This window comes from Geotrypetes seraphini, chromosome 1 (assembly GCF_902459505.1).
Source record: "Geotrypetes seraphini chromosome 1, aGeoSer1.1, whole genome shotgun sequence".
NCBI classification, from domain to species: domain Eukaryota; kingdom Metazoa; phylum Chordata; class Amphibia; order Gymnophiona; family Dermophiidae; genus Geotrypetes; species Geotrypetes seraphini.
In genome coordinates this window covers 69,602,905-69,620,616 of record NC_047084.1, presented here as the reverse complement: position 1 = coordinate 69,620,616, position 17,712 = coordinate 69,602,905, and the positions used below count along the sequence as shown (strand labels likewise).

The window sequence follows — 17,712 nt, the reverse complement described above, 5'->3', positions numbered from 1 at the left end:
CCACAGAGCTCTTATAAATCATCTAAAAATGGGTATGAATGAGGTGATTAGATATGCCAATGAGACAAAATTATTCAGTGCCAGGTTGCATGCAGTTATGAAAAATTGCAAGAGGACCTTTGCATACTAGAAGACAAAGCATCCAAAAGGCAGATGAAATGTAATGTGCAAAAGTGCAAAGTGTTGCACATAGGAAAGAATAACGCAAATTCTGTTATCTCTACACAGGAGTCCATATGTTAAGTGATCAATCCCCAGTTGCAGAAGTGTTTCAATCACGACTTTCTGTATCTTCCTCATTCCCAGTGGAGTGCCCCCTACAGTTTTACCTTGTGCAAGCAAACTGTGCAGAGGTGTTTCTGATCTGTTCTGTTTAGTTTTTCTTATTTTTTTGAGTGTAAGTTTAGTTTTTGAGACTTCAGTGCCCTGAGACCCCTTATTTAGGAGTTCTCTGCCTGGGAAAGGATGCAGGTTCTGTGGAACTGGACTGCAGCTCGCAGGGCAAGCCCTCGGGTGGACCCATGGAGCAAGCCTGTTGTGTGCCACTTAAGGGCTTGGGGTCCGTTCCCCTGGGAGCCAACTCATCTACTGAATTTTTCAGAGGCTTCAGCGCAGGCTGTGGGCGCCCTGTGTAAAAACCCTATGTATTTTCATACCACCACCACCCTCCCCCCCCCCCCCAGGGTCGTGTTCTGTGAGAGGTGGCAGTCTTGGTCTGGGTTGGTCCAAGTGGCAGCCCAATGAATCTCTCAGACCCATCAATGTCTCCTCTACAAAACTGCTTAGACTTGGTTGCAAATTGGCTGTCACAAAACAGACTGATATTCAATAAAGATAAAGACGATTGCGTGCTGGCTGACCAGTGCCCTCCCAAAACCCCCTGACCCTCTTCCTCTTTTCAGAAATGGGATAATTCCAGTCGAGAGCTCTCTATACTTGGGGGTAATCCTGGACTCCCAACTATCTTTTCTCCTTCAAATTTCAACCCTTTACCAAATCGAGTTTTATTACTTTCCGCCAGCACCGTTCTATTCGCCACCTATTCAGTCATGGCACTTTCCAGATACTAATCCTCTCATTCTTTGTGTGTAAACTAGACTATTGTAACATCATTTACAGAAGACTCCCATATTATACCATAAAAAGCCTACAAACTCTACAAAACGTGGTCATTAGACTACTTTATAAAGCTGATAGGCATGATAAAGTCTCCAGTCTTCTAAAATCTCACCAACGACTTCCAGTTAAACAGAGGATCAAGTACAGGGTTATTCTGCTGATATTCAAAACTTATTGGTTCAAAAACCCAGAGTACCTTGCTAGTCTCATATCCCATCCAGCTCCTACTCTCAGTGAATGATTTCTGCCTAATCCTACCTGACCCACAGCAAGAACAACTGGAATGCACACACCATCGAGCTTTTTACTTTGCTGGACCATCTGCCTAGAAATCTCTATCCCTCACTATCCGCAACATTCCCTCTCTCAAGGATTTTAAAGTTGCCCACCTAACATACATTTGGATTATCAATTCTTCCAAGCCACCCATGCAGAGTCATTGCCCTCCTAATGCTTGTTTCTAGTGCAGTGTGTCTAGTGGTCCTGAATGCTAGGGTCTTGTATCTGAACCAGCAAGTTGTTTGAAGAAATTGTCAATCATGTTTTCCAGCTCTACCTCCTTCACAGGGAGCTGCTCCTGCCCCATCAGTTTGTTTTCTGAAAGCAAGTTGCTCAGGAGTGCGTTTGATCTGCTATGCCATTTTATTATTTTCAGGTATTTTTGCCCAGTGATCCTTGGAGGCTTGGTGTCTGGAGGTTCCCACTTAGTGGGATCTCTGCTTGGAAGAGGATGCAGACTCGCATGGTAAAAGTCTTCTTCTGCCAGGATCAGCCCCTTGGGGACACCTAACTAGCTAGCCTGCTGGTATTTTTTTAGAGCCTAGGGGCCATCCCATGTGTAGCTGCTTGCTATCCTGATTCAGTCAGGAGCCTGAGTGCAGGCTGTGTGGGCTCCTTCCTGGCTCAGCTGGAAAGAACAGTGGGCTGGATATGTGGTCCTTCCCCCACCTTTTATGGCCCACTTTTACAGGGTTTGAGGTTCAATCCTGAACCATGGAGACGCGCTGCAAGGACTACAGGGACCTGACGGACTTCACCTGACCAAAAGGGGAAAGAACGTCTTTGGACACCAACTAGCCCGCCTACTTCGTAGGGCTTTAAACTAGGTAAGTTGGGGGAGGGTACCCACTCACGTGCTGGCGCAAGTAACCAACTTGGCGAGGTAAGTTGCCAATCCATTTCTGAGTCCGAGGTAAGTACACACTGCATTTCCGAGTCAGAGGTAAGTACACACATTGCAAACAGTATTATAGGAGTCCAATTAGCTCAAGCAGGAATATCTACTTAGGGACATAGCAAACATAAGGTATGGAGGGCTATGTACGTTAATGCCCACAGTTTGGGCAATAAGATTCTGGAATTAGAGACGGAAATGAGGAACGCCGACCTAGATGTGGTGGCGATATCCGAGACTTGGTTCACGGACTCCCATGGGTGGGATATGGCTATACCGGGATACAACTTACTTCGGCGGGACAGAGAGGGCAAAATGGGAGGAGGGGTAGCACTATACACTAAAGAGGACATCAAAGTTACCAAAATCGCAGATGTCAAGTACACCGGGGAATCCCTCTGGGTGAATTTGGCTAGGGGGAAGGACAAATGCCTGTATCTTGGTGTAATATACAGACCTCCAAGACAACAGGAGGAAATGGATATAAAATTAGTCGAAGACGTTGAGAATATCACTTTGCGTGGAGACTTCAATATGCCTGATGTGGATTGGAACAATCTTTCCGCTACGAGCAGCGGCAGCAGGAAGCTATTAACCTCTATAAAGAGAGCGAGACTCAGACAAATGGTATTAGAGCCCACTAGGGATCGGGCGATACTAGACCTAATACTCACCAATGGAGAAAGTGTCACAGAGGTCTCGGTAGGCGATACGTTGGCCTCCAGTGACCACAACATGATATGGTTCAACCTCAGGATATGGTTCAACCTAAGTCAAGCACATCAACCAAGGTCCTCAACTTTAAGGGCACAAACTTCGAAAGCATGGGAGATTTTGTCCATCGGGCACTGCAAAACCATGCCGAAACAGATAATGTAGAGGTAATGTGGTCAACTTTGAAATCAACCTTACACGAAGCAACCAACCGCTACGTCAAATCAGTAAGTAAACGGCGAAGAAACAATAGACCACAGTGGTTCTCTGCGGAGATCTCAGACCTCATAAAAAAGAAGAAAAGTGCGTTCATCATCTACAAACAATCAGGGAAGCAAGAATCCAAGTCAAAAGCGGTCAAAACAGCAGTCAGGGAGGCCAAACTCCGAATGGAGGAGAACCTTGCGAAGAACATCAAGAAGGGCGGTAAATCCTTCTTCCGGTATATTAGTGACAGAAAAAGAAACACAGATGGGATAGTACGCCTTAGGAAACCCGACGGGAATTATGTAGAATCGGACTCCGAAAAAGCCAAACTTTTAAATGAATACTTCTGCTCGGTCTTCACTTGCGAGGTGCTGTGATCTGGCCCTCAGCTGCCAACGAGGGAAAACTCAGAAGACCCATTTCAAAATTTCGAGTTTACGCCCAGCAGTGTCTACGAGGAGCTATCAAGACTCAAGGTGAACAAAGCTATGGGACTGGACAAACTATACCCCAGGGTGCTCAGGGAGTTGAGTGACGTCCTGGCGGAACCGTTATCCGTGCTCTTCAATCTTTCCCTAAGTACAGGAAGAGTCCCGTTGGATTGGAAAATGGCTAATGTCATTCCACTCCACAAAAAGGGATGCAGGACGGAGGCTGAGAATTATAGACCGGTGAGTCTCGCATCGATAGTGAGTAAACTTATGGAAACACTAATCAAACACCAATTGGATACGATCCTGAACGAGGAGAATCTTCGAGATCCCCATCAACATGGTTTTACGAAGAGAAGGTCCTGCCAATCAAATCTGATCAGCTTCTTTGACTGGGTAACAAGAAAGCTGGATATAGGGGAGTCCCTGGACGTCGTGTACTTGGACTTCAACAAAGCGTTTGATAGCGTCCCACACTGTAGGTTATTGAGCAAGATGGGTTCGATGGGACTGGGTGAAACATTAACTGCATGGGTTAGGGACTGGCTTAGAGGTAGACTTCAGAGGGTAGTGGTAAACAGTACCCTCTCCGATACGACGGAGGTGATCAGCGGAGTGCCGCAGGGCTCGGTCTTGGGCCCAATCCTATTTAACATCTTCGTAAGAGACTTGGCTTAGGGGCTTCGAGGTAAAATTACATTATTCGCCGATGACGTCAAACTATGCAACATGGTAGGCAACCGCACAACAGATGAAAGCACAGTGCCCGACAAAAGCTCAATGCCCAACAGTATGACGCAGGACCTACTCCTGCTGGAGCATTGGTCAAAGACTTGGCAACTAAGTTTCAATGCCAAAAAATGCAAGGTCATGTACCTTAGCGGCAAAAATCCATGCAGGACTTACATCCTAAATGGTGAGATCCTAGCAAGGACTGTAGCAGAACGTGACTTGGGAGTGATCATTAGCGAATAATTTTCCATCATTTCTTGCTTAAAGTGCAAGCTAGCACTGTCCTTAGCCCAAGTTAGAGCTGGTACTTCCAAAGATTTTATCTTAACCTCAAAGTCACTAGTTTTAGACTCTAAACTTGTTACCTTAATCTTAAGTTCCAAATTTTCTGAAAGTGCAGTAGTGCATTTTGTGGAAAGTTGCTGAATTTGGTTCCCGAGAGAAGTTTGCATGGCAGAAATAGCATCCCAAATAGATTCCATCATGAAGACCGTAGGCCTCTGTAAAGGAGCAGCTTCTGCTCCAGAGCTCCCTCTATGCCCTGAGCTGCCTCAGTTGTGGAAAAGGCTCCTTGAATTTTCTGTGTTCTCGTCGCCCGCTGGAAAGTTGATATTTCCTCCTCTTGCCCCCTTCCGGAGATGGTCCTCCCACTCCGTGGGACCATCAAGTAAGATTCCAGGGCCAACGCATCTGAAAAAGACTTCCTCGTTGCACCGGGATAGCTGGGCGCACTGTGCTCTTTGGAGGAAAGAGTGACACCCTTGAAGGAGAGATCTTGCACCTCATATCGCGTGGGCTCGCCAGCCTTGGATACCTCCGAAGTCCGTGCTGCAGAGCTGCATTCCTCAAAGGCATCCATCGGGCCTGACAGTGGAACAATTTCATCTGGAAACATCCGGAGCTTTGACTTTCTTTTTACCATGGGGTAAACGGAAACTTTTTCAAATGCAGATACGATAACGTCCTCGGGAAGGCATCAGACCGCCATCACAATATTATTATTAAGACTTAGCAAAAAGGAAAGATTTATAAACTATAGAGAGATTTACCTCATGCAAAATTGTCATTTCTTTAATAAGACATTAACTATTTTTTCTGAAGCCCTCCAAGTACCTACAGATCCAAATTGTGGCCCTGCAAAGGGCTTTGAGTTTGAGACCACTGTCATAGGGGCTCCCGATCGGCCTCTCAGACCATGTTATGTGAAACTAGTCTGTCTCCAGAGGGATGACGGCCTCAGACTTTCGGTCCATTGAGATCTTCTCACTCAGGGACAGGTTCCTATTGAGAATTCGGAAAATTTTGGACTTACGGCATGGCTCTTGAGTGGGTGGCTCTGACATGCAAAGGTTATTCAGATGGATCGTTACCACGTTACTCGGAGCTAGGAAGTCATCCACAGTGGCAGCCTATGCTTAGGCTTGAAAGTTCTTTCAGTGCTGGCAAGCAGTGAAGGATGTAGAGTACTGGTGAGCTCAGTTTTCAGTAGTTCTGGATTTTTTTGTAGGAGGGATTCAGAAGAGGCTGTTGGTAGGTTCTCTGAAAGTACAAGTAACAGGATTTTCCTGTTTCCAAGTAGAGAATGGCACAGAGACAAATTTTTCCCTGTTGCCGTTGGAATTCATTTTCCTGTCCCGGTGAGTTCTTTTCCTGTTCGTGCCCCATTCCTGCAAACTCTGTCCTCATCTGCACAAGCCTCAAACACTTTAAAATCATAAGTGTTCGAGGTTTGTGCAGTTAAGGCAGAGCTTAAAGGAATGGAACAGCAACAAACTCACAGGGACGGGGGAAATTGAGTTCTTGCGGGGACAAAATTGTCCCCATGTCATTCTCTATTTCCAAGCTCGGGAGTGGTGGGGGGGGAGGGAGAGGCTCCTTTGGCCTCTCACCCTGATGTTGCCTGGTCATTAAAGAGGCTCTGTGGCTAAGCATTCCCTTTTCCTTCCTGGAACCTTAACATCCGGTTGCAAGGGCTCGGTACTACTCCATATGAGTCCTTCCAGGAGACTTTGTTTTATGATCTTACAGTCAAAACAGTGTTCCTGATGGTGATTACATTGGTGAGACAGGTTTCCGAGTTACAAGCTCTTTTCTGCAGGGAGCCATTCCTTAGGATTATGGAAGCTGGGCTCTCCCTATACACGGTGCCATCTTTCTTACTGAAAGTAGTCTCAGCCTTCCACATCAATCTGGAAGCCCATTTGCCCACTTTTCTCCCAACAGAGTCTAAGAAAAAAAAAATAAATAAAGGATGTCAAGTGAGTGCTTCTTAGGCACCTCAAGGTTACCAATAACCGTGAATAGGGATGGAGGTTACCAGTGAAACGTGAATAGGGATGGAGGAGTAATAGACCCTTATCGATCTTCAGAGGGTTATGTTCATGAGGAGCTAGCTAAAATAAAGGTAGACAAAGCAATGGGGCCAGATGGTGTACATCCGAGGGTTTTGAAGGAACTTGGGGAACTTCTGGTAGCTCTGCTGACTGACCTTTTCAACAAGTCTCTAAAGTCGGGAGTGGTACCAGAGGACTGGAGAAGGGCGGATGTGGTCCCTCTCCACAAAAGTGGAAGTAAGGAAGAAGTAGGGAATTACAGGCTAGTAAGTCTGACTTCTGTGGTAAGCAAATTAATGGAACCACTTTTAAAACAGAAAATGGTCAAGTTTCTGGAATCCTGTGAATTACAGGACCGGAGGCAACATGGATTCTCTAGAGGTATATCTTGTCAGATAAATCTGATCAATTTCTTTGACTGAGTGACCAGAGAATTGGATAGAGGATAAGCGCTAGATGTGGTGTATTTAGATTTTAGCAAAGCCTTTAACAGTGTTCCACACGATGTCTAATAAATAAACTGAGTGTCTTCAGGGTGGGTCAAGAACTGGTCGAGTGGAAGGCGACAGAGGATAGTGATCAATGGAGATCACTCTGAGAAAAGGGATGTTACCAGTGGTGTGCCTCAAGGTTCTGTTCTTGGGCCTCTTCTTTTTAACATTTTTATAAACAATATTGCTGAAGGTTTGTCGGGTAAGATTTTCCTCTTTGCGGATGATACCAAAATCTGCAATAGAGTAGACATACAGGAAGGTGTGAATAACATGAAGAAAGACCTGGCGAAGTTTGAAGAATGGTCTGAAATTTGGCAACTAAAATTTAATGCTAAGAAATGCAAGGTCATGCATTTGGGCTGCAAAAATACAAGGGAATGGTACAGTTTAGGGAGTGAAGAACTTATGTGCACGACAGAAGAGCGGGGACTTGGGTGTGATTATATGTGATGATCTTAAGGTGGCCAAACAGGTTGTAAAGGGACGGTGAAAAGTAGAAGGATGCTGGTTTGCATAGGGAGAGAGATGGCCAGTAGGAAAAAAGAAGTATTGAGACTCCTGTATAAGACTTTGGTGAGACCTCATTTAGAATATTGTGTACAATTCTGGAGGCTGCACCTTCAAAAAGGATGGAGTCGGTCCAGAGGAAGGCTACTAAAATGGTATATGATCATCATAAGGCATATAGGGACAGAGTTAAAGATCTCAATCTATATACTTTGGAGGAAAGGTGGGAGAGGGGAGATATGATAGAGACGTTTAAATACCTACAAAATGTAAATGCGCACGAGTCGAGTCTCTTTCATTTGAAAGGAAACTCTGCAATGAGAGGGTATAGGATGAAGTTAAGAGGTGATAGGCTCCGGAGTAATCTAAGAAAATACTTTTTTACAGAAATGGTGGTAGATGCATGGAACAGTCTCCCAGAAGAGGTGGTGGAGACAGAGACTGTGTCTGAATTCAAAAGGGCATGGGATAAGAACATGAGATCTCTTGGTGAGAGAAAAAGATAATGGTTACTGTGGATGAGTAGACTAGATGGGCAATTTGGCCTTTATCTGCCATCATGTTTCTATGTTTCTTTCTTATAGATGTGTCTAGTGGTTCTGAAGCCCCGCCCTGTGTATGGGCTTTGCCTATCTTAGGATTTGAAGAATTTTCTATTGCTCAGAGGAGCTAAGAGGATAAAAAAGAAAGATGATGTATAAGGTACACTTTCATGACCATACAGTCTGGTTAAATTCTCTGCTTGATAGCAGGTCATGCGAGTAACCACAAGCTCTTTACATAATTTAGTGCAGGTTGCACAAGTTTGGATGTTATAATGTTATTTCCCATGTTCATTACAGTAGAGAACAGAATTGTGGTGTCGGGGATTTCCCCATTTTCCTCCTTCCTGGTTTTTTTTTTACAGTGCTACTTGATTGTTTTTGTACAAACTGAGGGGGCAGGAGCAGCTCTGTGGGAAGGAAGTGGATTTGGAAAACGTGATTGACAGTTTTCTGGAAGCAACTTGCTGATTCAGGTACAAGACCCTAGTGTTCAGGACCACTAGACACACTTCAAGAAAGAAGGTTACCGAGGTAAGAACCTAATTTTTCTCTCTTACTCCATGTTGTGTTGAATGAGTTGGTACCATCTTTTCCTAACGTCATACTGGCGTCCTTTTTTCTATGTGTGATTCCTTACTTAGAATGTCTTCCAAATTTTACTGTCTCTCATTCCACTTTAGATGCTTTACCTTCCTTTCTACATGTTGGTGTTCTTTTCCTACTTTATTGAAACAGTTTTTAGATTGTAAACTGCTTAGACCTGTTGGGTAAGAAATTGCGGTATAGCAAATGTTAAATAAATTATATTAGACTTGCTTTTGTATCAACTTTCAGGTCAGCATGGTGTTTTTTAGCACAGCAGTTAAAAGTTGGTCTTTTTTTCCTCCTTAGTGAACTTGGAGAGATGCAATCTTTAAAGACCCTCAGCGTTTTCGGAATTGTGACAGACAGTTCACTAAAAGTCCTGACGGAGACCCTTCCTCGCATAAAGATCAATTGCTCCCCTTTTACAAGCATTGCCAGGCCAACTGTGGGCAAGAAGAAAAACAGTGACATTTGGGGTATCAAATGTAGATTGACCCTTCAGTCTCAGGATGCTTTATGAGCTAGAAGCTTGGGATGCATACCTTTGTTTTGAATTTGCCTTTTTACTTTCAATGCAATTCAGAGTTCCACTTTAGAACTATCCATATGTAATGTTCTAGCTCCAGTAATTATGTTGAATTTGGGCTGTCTTTTCAGAAATGCTAATACTGGTATTAATAAATACCGTATTTTCGCTCTAAGATGCACCTGACCATAAGACGCATCCACCTGTAGAGGAGGAAAACCCAAGAAAAACAATTCCCCCCCACCCTGCCCTGTACCCCCTCTGGTGGTCTAGTGGTAGGCTGGGATAGGATCTTATAGAGCGAAAAACTCATAGGCAGTGTAGGCCCCCCCAGTAGGCAGCAAAGGCAGACCCCCTATCTTAGGCAGCTGCCTCCCCATCCCTGTTATCTTTTTTTGAAGTCCGTTGGAGCTTTCCCTGCTCCTGCCTGTCTTCCTTGCTGGATGGCTCTTCATCAGTTTGGGCAGAGCGGCGCAGAAGGCAGGCGTGTGCTGTTCACATTCCTGCCTGGTCCGGCACCGCTCCTTGATTGACTGCAGTCCATTCTGCCTATGGGGGGTATTGGAAAAAGTGTGTCTTATAGATGGAAAATACAGTAACTGATTTATTTAATTATTTTAAAATAGTTTGACCAAAAACAGAGCTTGCTTTTTTTTTTTTAATTACTGCAAAAGAATGAAGTGGTATATTTTTGGTGAAGGGTTATAAAGGATTTATGCTTGATTTTTATATCAATGCTACCTATCTCTGTAGTGTCCAATTGAGGTAGAAGGTAAACATCATTAAAGTGGGAGAGCTTGTAGTTTAGGGGGTAAAGAGTGTTGCACTCATTACTTTCCATATGACCTTGGAATTGAAATTTGTTTATCTTTTCCAAAAGTGATGTCCACTATTACTGTGATAGCAGGACTGTGTCTCCTGATATGTCTGTACAGATTTCATGCGCCCAATAATTATTGCAATGCCAAATGAAGGTCTCTTTTTACAAAGTGGCATACTGAATGTGGAGAAGCCCATTCAATTCCCATGGGCTTTTTCACATTTAGCACAGATTAATTGGTAGCATCACTTTGTTAAAGGAGCCCAAAATGTTTAAAAGAAAGGTGTACATGCTTTTTTAAAAATTGTAGACTCCTGTGGGTAAGAAACTGCAATAGTCATATATTATGCTATATTTCATAAATTTGCAAGTCTTTTTTTTTACAAATCTTTATTCATTTTGCACAATAAATAACAGTTAAAATTGAATACAACACTTGTAACTTTATCATATTCAGCATTAAAACATTATAATTTTAACCCAATCCCTCCCAACCCAACCGTAATCTATGCATTCACAAAACTCCTATATAATATGTATGTGTATATATATTATATAGGAGTTTTGTGAATGCATAGATTACGGTTGGGTTGGGAGGGATTGGGTTAAAATTATAATGTTTTAATGCTGATTATGATAAAGTTACAAGTGTTGTATTCAATTTTAACTGTTATTTATTGTTACACTTGTTATATGAGATATATATATATATATATATATATATATATATATATATATATATATATATATATATATATATATATATATATATATATATATATATATATTTATTTATATATATTTTTTTTCTGGGCAGTTTCCTCCTGCTTCTCTGGGCTTCCAGCTCAGGCTTAGGGTCTAATATCATGAACCCTTCTTAGCCACCTGGGGCTTTTCTCACCCAATTATTTTATTACTCTCCCATTTCAGCCCAACCATTTCAGTAAGGGATAGCTCAGGGAGCAGAAGCCTGATCTGGGGTTCAAACCAAAGTCTCCCACATTAACATGCAGCATTTGTCCTGCAACCAAGAAGTGTTTGTATAATTACGAAGCCTGCACTGCTGTCACTAATATTTCATGGTTTGAACAGTAAGTTAGGCGTTCTAAGGTGGCTGCTTAAGGGAAATATGGGGAACATATAGTGCATACTCAGAGCTCCAGGATAAAAAAGTAGTTCTAATCTGTCATATCGTTGTTAATATGCAGTCCTCAACCCTCTCCCTCCACAGCTCATTGAGAGGGGATTGACAAGAAAAGCAGGTTTGGTTTTGGCACTCTAGACTTGACAGAAACCAAGGTTAGATGATGGCAGGCAGCTTATAAGACCTGTTAAAAGTTTATCCTCAAAGAAAAGATTGCCTCTGCAGGTTGTTTTTTATTCTGTTTAGATCTCTTTCTTTTTGTATCTGAAATTAATAACTGTGTTTCTAGTGCAATAGATGTATCATTCTGGACGGAAGGTTTATATCCCAGTACCCGCGAGCTGTGCAGAAGGGATCCACCCTGGTTTTTTAATCCCTCCTACTTCACAGAAGGCTCTGCTGCCCTCTACAGTTTTTTCCTTGTGCACCTGAGCCGGAAGAAGTGTTTCTGATCTACTTTATTTTTTTTTTTCTTCATCGGTATTTTCATATATTTTTCCTCTTTTTCAGTGCTATGAGCTTCCCTGGTTGGGGGTCCAGTTCTGTCTGGGTGGAGGAGAAGCAGACGAAGGTCTGTAGCTGACAAACCAATCCCTTGTGGTACCTAAACCTTTTTGGAACTCAGAGCCGTTCCTTTCGGTAGCATTGCTTGCCTACTGTGTTGCAGAGGCTTGAACACAGGCTGTTAGGCATCTGTGGGGGGCTCAAATGTTGTTTATGAAGGTTTCTGCCTGTTCCCTGATGTTCCCCCACCTCTAAAACCCTAAAATCACTAGATTTTTAGTTTTCTTTTAGTGGGTTTTTTTTAGCCTTTTTATTGTGTCAAAATGCTGCACAGTGGCCATCTTGGATTTCTTGATATCCCCCCTCCAAAGTTCTCCAGAAGCTTCAAATCACCTCATTATGCCTCAAAACTGGCAGAGATGGAGTCCTCAGGCTCTTGACCCTATTTCATGCCAAGTTTGCGCTGGATGGGTGCCCAAAGAGCACCCTTACGCCATGTGCCACACAGCATGTGAAGGGGGCGGGAGCAGTCAGCTTAGCTTCCCCTTTGATCTCTAGGGCTGAAGAAAGGGCGGGAAGCCTTTTGATTGGGGTTATATTCCTTTTAGAGCTCTGGGATGGTGGTCATCCTAGACGCAGAAGCTGCAGAGTCCAAAAGATGGAAGCTGGATTCCTCTACAGGCGACTCAGCACTACCTAGTACCCCATTTTATCCAGAATTTAATTTGATGTGGAAAGTCTTTCAGGACAACCAACCTTCGAAGGAGAAGTCTAAAGCATTTCAGACTGCATAGGAAGAGGGTAAGAATTCTTAGGGTGCGTCAACCTCTCTGGCTGTGGTTGGCCAGCATCTAGGGGACCTTTCCAAGGGAGATTCAGAGGATGAAGGGTCTTTTACTATGCCCTTGCTGTCTCAGGGCACGCCTTCCTTGTCAGGGGATGCACGGTCACAGACAGGTGCATGTGCATTAGACCTGATGGTGGCCTTTGATCAAGGTGATGATCCCATGATCCTTTGTTTATTCAAACCCTTGACTGCTGATTCGCTATGAGAGTTAAACTTGTACTCCCAGCAGGTCCTCTCTGTTCCCTCCTCTATTATGAGTGGAGTGAAAGCCCAGTCTTCTACATTTCCCTGGCGTCCCGATACCATTGGGATATTCCTGAAGAGTCCCTTAAAGTTGCCAGGACTATGGTTTGACTGTAGCCAAAGGCACGGGAGTGGCACTAGCTGTTTCCTTAGTCCAAGGTGGATTCCTTACCAAGCAAAGGAGGCGTGGTTCTAGGTTGTAAAGGATATGCAGGATCGCAGAGTGGAGACAGTTCAAGGCTTTGGCCTTGGGAATCAAAGCAACTACAGCGGCCTCCTTTGTGACCCATGCCTGTCATTCCAGGTTTCTGAATCTTGAGTGGGTGAGCAATGAGTCTTTAACCCAGCAGATGCCCTGTATGACATTATCAAGGTCATGAGTTTACCCACAGAATGCACTGGATCAGGCAATGGGCTTGTGACTCCCACCTCTAAGGCTACTCTCAGCAGACCCAGAACCTTGAGCACAGGTGTCAAGCACAAGGCCCGCGGGCCGATTCTGGCCTTCCTGGCCTTTTTATGTGGCCCGTGGTCCAATGCGGCATTTTCATTGCTGTCCCCGGGTGTTTTATCTTCTGGTCGGCTCCCTCACTGCTGCAGTGTGCACAAAGCTGAGGGCAGCAGCTCCTATGCACATCCTGCGCCTCATCCAGAAGCATTTCCTTTGACATTGAGATGTCACAGAGAAGGCTTCCGGTTCAGGTGCAGCAGTGAGGAGTGAGCCGACCAGAAGATAAAACACCTGGGGGTGGCAGTGAAAGCATAAGACACCCTCCGGAGGGAGGCACCTAGTTAAGGCACAAAATGGAGGGAGGGAAAGGGGCGTATTTGGACTCAAGAAAGAGGAAGCACAAACTTCGGACAAATGATAGAAGGGAAGGGCCATTAACTTGGGACATAGAATGAAGGGAAGGAGAGAGCCATAGAATGGAAGGAGAGAGAGAGAGAGAATGAGGGAAAGAAATGCTGAGGTGCGGGAGGGAATAAAAAGGGAGAATTGGGTGTCAGAGAGAGAAAGAGAGATTGGTGCACGAGATGAAGGAAAAGAATTGTTGGGCAGAGAGGGAGGGAGAGAGAGAATTATTGGACATGGTGGTGGGAAAGGAGTGAAGTAGAGAGATGCATGGGGAAGAGAGAGAGAAATGCCAGACCACGGAGTGTAAGGGAAGGAGGGGAGAAAGAGATGCCAGACTGCAGGAAGGAGATATGTTAGACCTTGGGAAGAAGGAGGAATTGAGAGAGAGATGCTAGACCATAGGAGAGGAGAGAGATTCCAGGCTATGGGAAAGAGAGGAGAAAGATGCCAGACCATATGAGGGGGAAGGGGGAAGACAGTTGTCTGACCATGGGAGAGGGATGGTGCATAGGGATGGGGGAAGGGAAGACAGAGGGAGGAGTTTTAAAAAATATATATTTTAAACTTTTTAACACTTATTGGAAACTGCTTTGATTATAAAAGCGGTATATATGAAGACTTAAATAAACTTGAAACTTGCACAGCAATGGGTGCGGCAGGGAAGAGATAAGAAGAAATGCTTCTTATGGATAGATGAGAACAGGAGAGAAGAAAGAAGTAGAAGATGGGACACATGGGTAGATGGAAAGGGAAGACATGGAAAAGTAGATAGATTTTGAGAAGAAAGCAGAAAAATGGAAGAAAGTTGAATGTTAAAAGTTAATACTAAAGATGGATGTATGGCAGAAAGCGAAGAAGAGAAAAACAGCAAATGGATAAGGTGGCCCTGAATACACATTTAAGAGCACAGACAGAAGGAAGTGCAGCCAGAGATTGGGAAAAGAGGGTTGGAAAACCAAAATCACCAGACAACAAAGGTAGGGGGATTAATTTTATTTTCAATTTAGTGATTGAATTGTGTCAATTTTGAGAATTGACACCTGCTGTCTATATTTTGCACTGTTCAGAAAGAAATGCATTTGGTTCTTTTTCCTCTGGGGTTGTACTGCATGCAGAGTCTTGAATCTTAGGGTTTCATTTGTATATATTAGTACTTTTAATTTTTGGTCCCGTATTTGCATAGGGGTTATCTCTGTTTTGGTAGGAATGGATGTTGAGAAGCATACAGTGTGCTTTGCGAAGTTTAATTTTGTGGTTAACCATTATATGTTGTTGTTAAGATTCTATTGTCTGTATATATGAAAAATGAATGAAAAAATGGTGTTACAATTAGTACTATTATGTGGCGGGGTCTGGCCTGCGACTTAACCTGTGTTTTAGATTTCGTCCCCTTAATGTGATTGAGTTTGACACCCCATTAAAGGCAGATACTCCATATACTTAAACGTGCAAAAGAGAGGCTCAGATGATTGGAGACCCATTATCGATCTTATATCAATGCAGCGCTTTCGCATGGAGACAGTTCGATCTGTCATAGCGGCAGTTACTCCAGGGGAGTTCCTAGCCTCAATGGATTTTAGAGAGGCCTATTTGCATATTTCCAGAACACAGAAAGTTCCTGAGGTTTCATGTTCTGGAAAACTATTACCAGTTATTGGCCCTTACCTTTGGACGCATGTTCACCAAGGTGATGATAGTAGTGGCTGTCTACCTGTGGAAGAAGGGCTTACTGGCTGATCAGAGCTCCATTGTTTTCTGAAGGAGAGCAAGTGGTGTATATGGACTACCTGCCCGAGCCCAAATATTTGGGCAGCACAGGCTCTATGGCCATCTTCAGAAGGAGTCCAGTTCAGATGTTAATTGTGTCCCTCCTCTACTTCAGTGGGAGCTCTACTGCCACATGTATTTTTTCCCTTCTGCACATGAGCCTGAAGGAGTGTTTCTGATTTGATCTCCACTTTTTTTCTTTAATGTTTGGGTTTGGTTTTTTTATCCTTTTTTTTTTTTGGGGGGGGGGGTTGAGCTCTGAGCATTCTATTCAACTCTGTGTAGAGAAAACACAGACTATGGTCTGCAACTGACAGGCTGATCCCTGGTGGTACCTGTTGACCAGCAGGTATTAATTTCTTTGGAGTTTGGGGCCGTCCCTGTTTTTCCTTACCCACTGTTTAGCAAGGGATTGAGTGCAGGCTGTTAGGCACCCTTAGGAGGCTCGGCAATGTCTTGCAAACTGCTGGTTGTGCTCTTCACCACCACCTGCCTGTTCGCATGTCTGCGGGGGTGGAGATGAGATCAGGCACAGTGTCTGACCAGTGTTAATGAGGCATTCCCAGCATGAGGCAGTGATTCTGCTCCTTCCAGCTATTGCTAGAGAGCCGAGGCAGGCTGCAGCACATTTCTAACACAGGTCACAATGAGAACAGGCTGTCACAGCCTATGAGGTGAATTGGGAGGGGGAGGGAGTCTGAGACTTACTATTTTGAAGGTTTCTGCATGTCCCCCTGTGTTCCCCCACCCGCAAAATCCTAAAATTGCTCTTTTTAGACTTTGTTTAGTGTGTTAAAATAGCGATTTTTGGTGCAATTTTCTTAGCAGTGGCCATCTTGGATTTTTAGCGATCTTTTTTCAAAAGTTCCCTGCACTTCCAAAACTACAATTTTTGCATCAAACCTTGGGTTCTTCTGCATCAAATCCTTGCCAGGATTGCGTAAATTTAGCGACCCAGGAGTTTCCTTGTGCTGCGTGGTACGGCCGGTAGAGGTGATAACGCCATGCTTAGCCTCTCCCCTTACTAAGCAGGTGACAAAACACATGGCTAGCCGTTGGGGCTGCCTTCTCTCTTTTTGGGGCTTGGCAAGGCTGAAGGTTCTGTGCGAAATGATGTGTATGCCCTTCAGCCCAAGAAATGCAAGGTCAAGTTTTCTAAGGCTGACTCTGCTTTTCAGGTTCCGGAGGCCTTCGCAGATTTTATGAACTGCTTTTCAGGACAGTGGTGCTTCTCCTGCGCAGTCCAGCTCTGCCTCCAACTTGTCTCTCAGCAGCTTTGCCTCCTTAGGTACGTCCTTCTCAGCTGCTCCTGTTCCTGATTTGACTGACCTGGATTTGGGAGATACTTCTGATGATGATCAGCTTTCTGACCCCTTGTTCTGGGGATGCTTTTCCTGTGGCTGGGAACCCGGGACAGTATGCTGGATCTTTCGATCCTTCTATGGCTTTCAAACCAGGGGATGATCCTACGGTTCTGTATTTCTTTGCTGCTTTGTCAGAGCTCATTCCTGAGTGTCTGCATGAGTTGTATTTGGTCTTAGCTGGCTCCTTCTACCTCCAGAATGGAGTGCGAGCTCAATCTTCAATTTTTTCTTGGCATCCTAATGTGAGCATTCTGATCTAGGAGCTGTGGGACTGCAAGAAGTCACAATCTTGAAGTGGAGAGAACCATGTCCTACAAGTATCCTAAGGCACAAGAGTGCCAGCAGTTTTTGCATCAGCCTAAGGTGGGCTCCTTTGTTGCACAGGTGACTAAGTGCATCTTCCTTCCCAGCAAGGGTGGTGTGATGCTCAAGGCCATGCAGGACTGCTATGTGGTTGTGCTTCTAAGGATATTCTTGAAGCTTTAGCTCTGGGAGTCGAGGCTGCCTCGGCGGTGTCCTTTGTGCTTGTTTGTCCAGGCTGCATACTTAATAGGATATAGAACTGCCTCCTCAGCTTGGATTAGGTTGCTGATGCTCAGTATGATCTCATGCGAGTTCTGGGTACGGCATTAGCATATTTGATTTCTGCTCGCAGAATGCTCTGGATCAGACAATGGACAAAAATAAAAGGTGATTCCACCTCTAAAGCGCCTCTTGTGAGGCTCCCTTTTAAGGGACAGTTCTTATTTGGCAAAGGCCTGGATGACCTTAAACTTCTGAGCTGGACCATTGTCCTCCAA

At 44.3% G+C, this 17,712-nt stretch overlaps 1 protein-coding gene across 1 annotated transcript in view; it reads left to right on the top strand.

The window, feature by feature from the left end:
• The window catches only part of SKP2 (S-phase kinase associated protein 2), a 67,468-nt gene extending 56,857 nt beyond the window's left edge, over nt 1-10,611 (top strand). Inside the window, exon 10 of the mRNA XM_033929218.1 lies at nt 9,148-10,611. Coding sequence (XP_033785109.1) covers nt 9,148-9,361 — 214 coding nt within the window. The 3' untranslated portion in view covers nt 9,362-10,611. The remainder of the gene's footprint in view (nt 1-9,147) is intronic.
• Nucleotides 10,612-17,712: the final 7,101 nt, after the last annotated feature.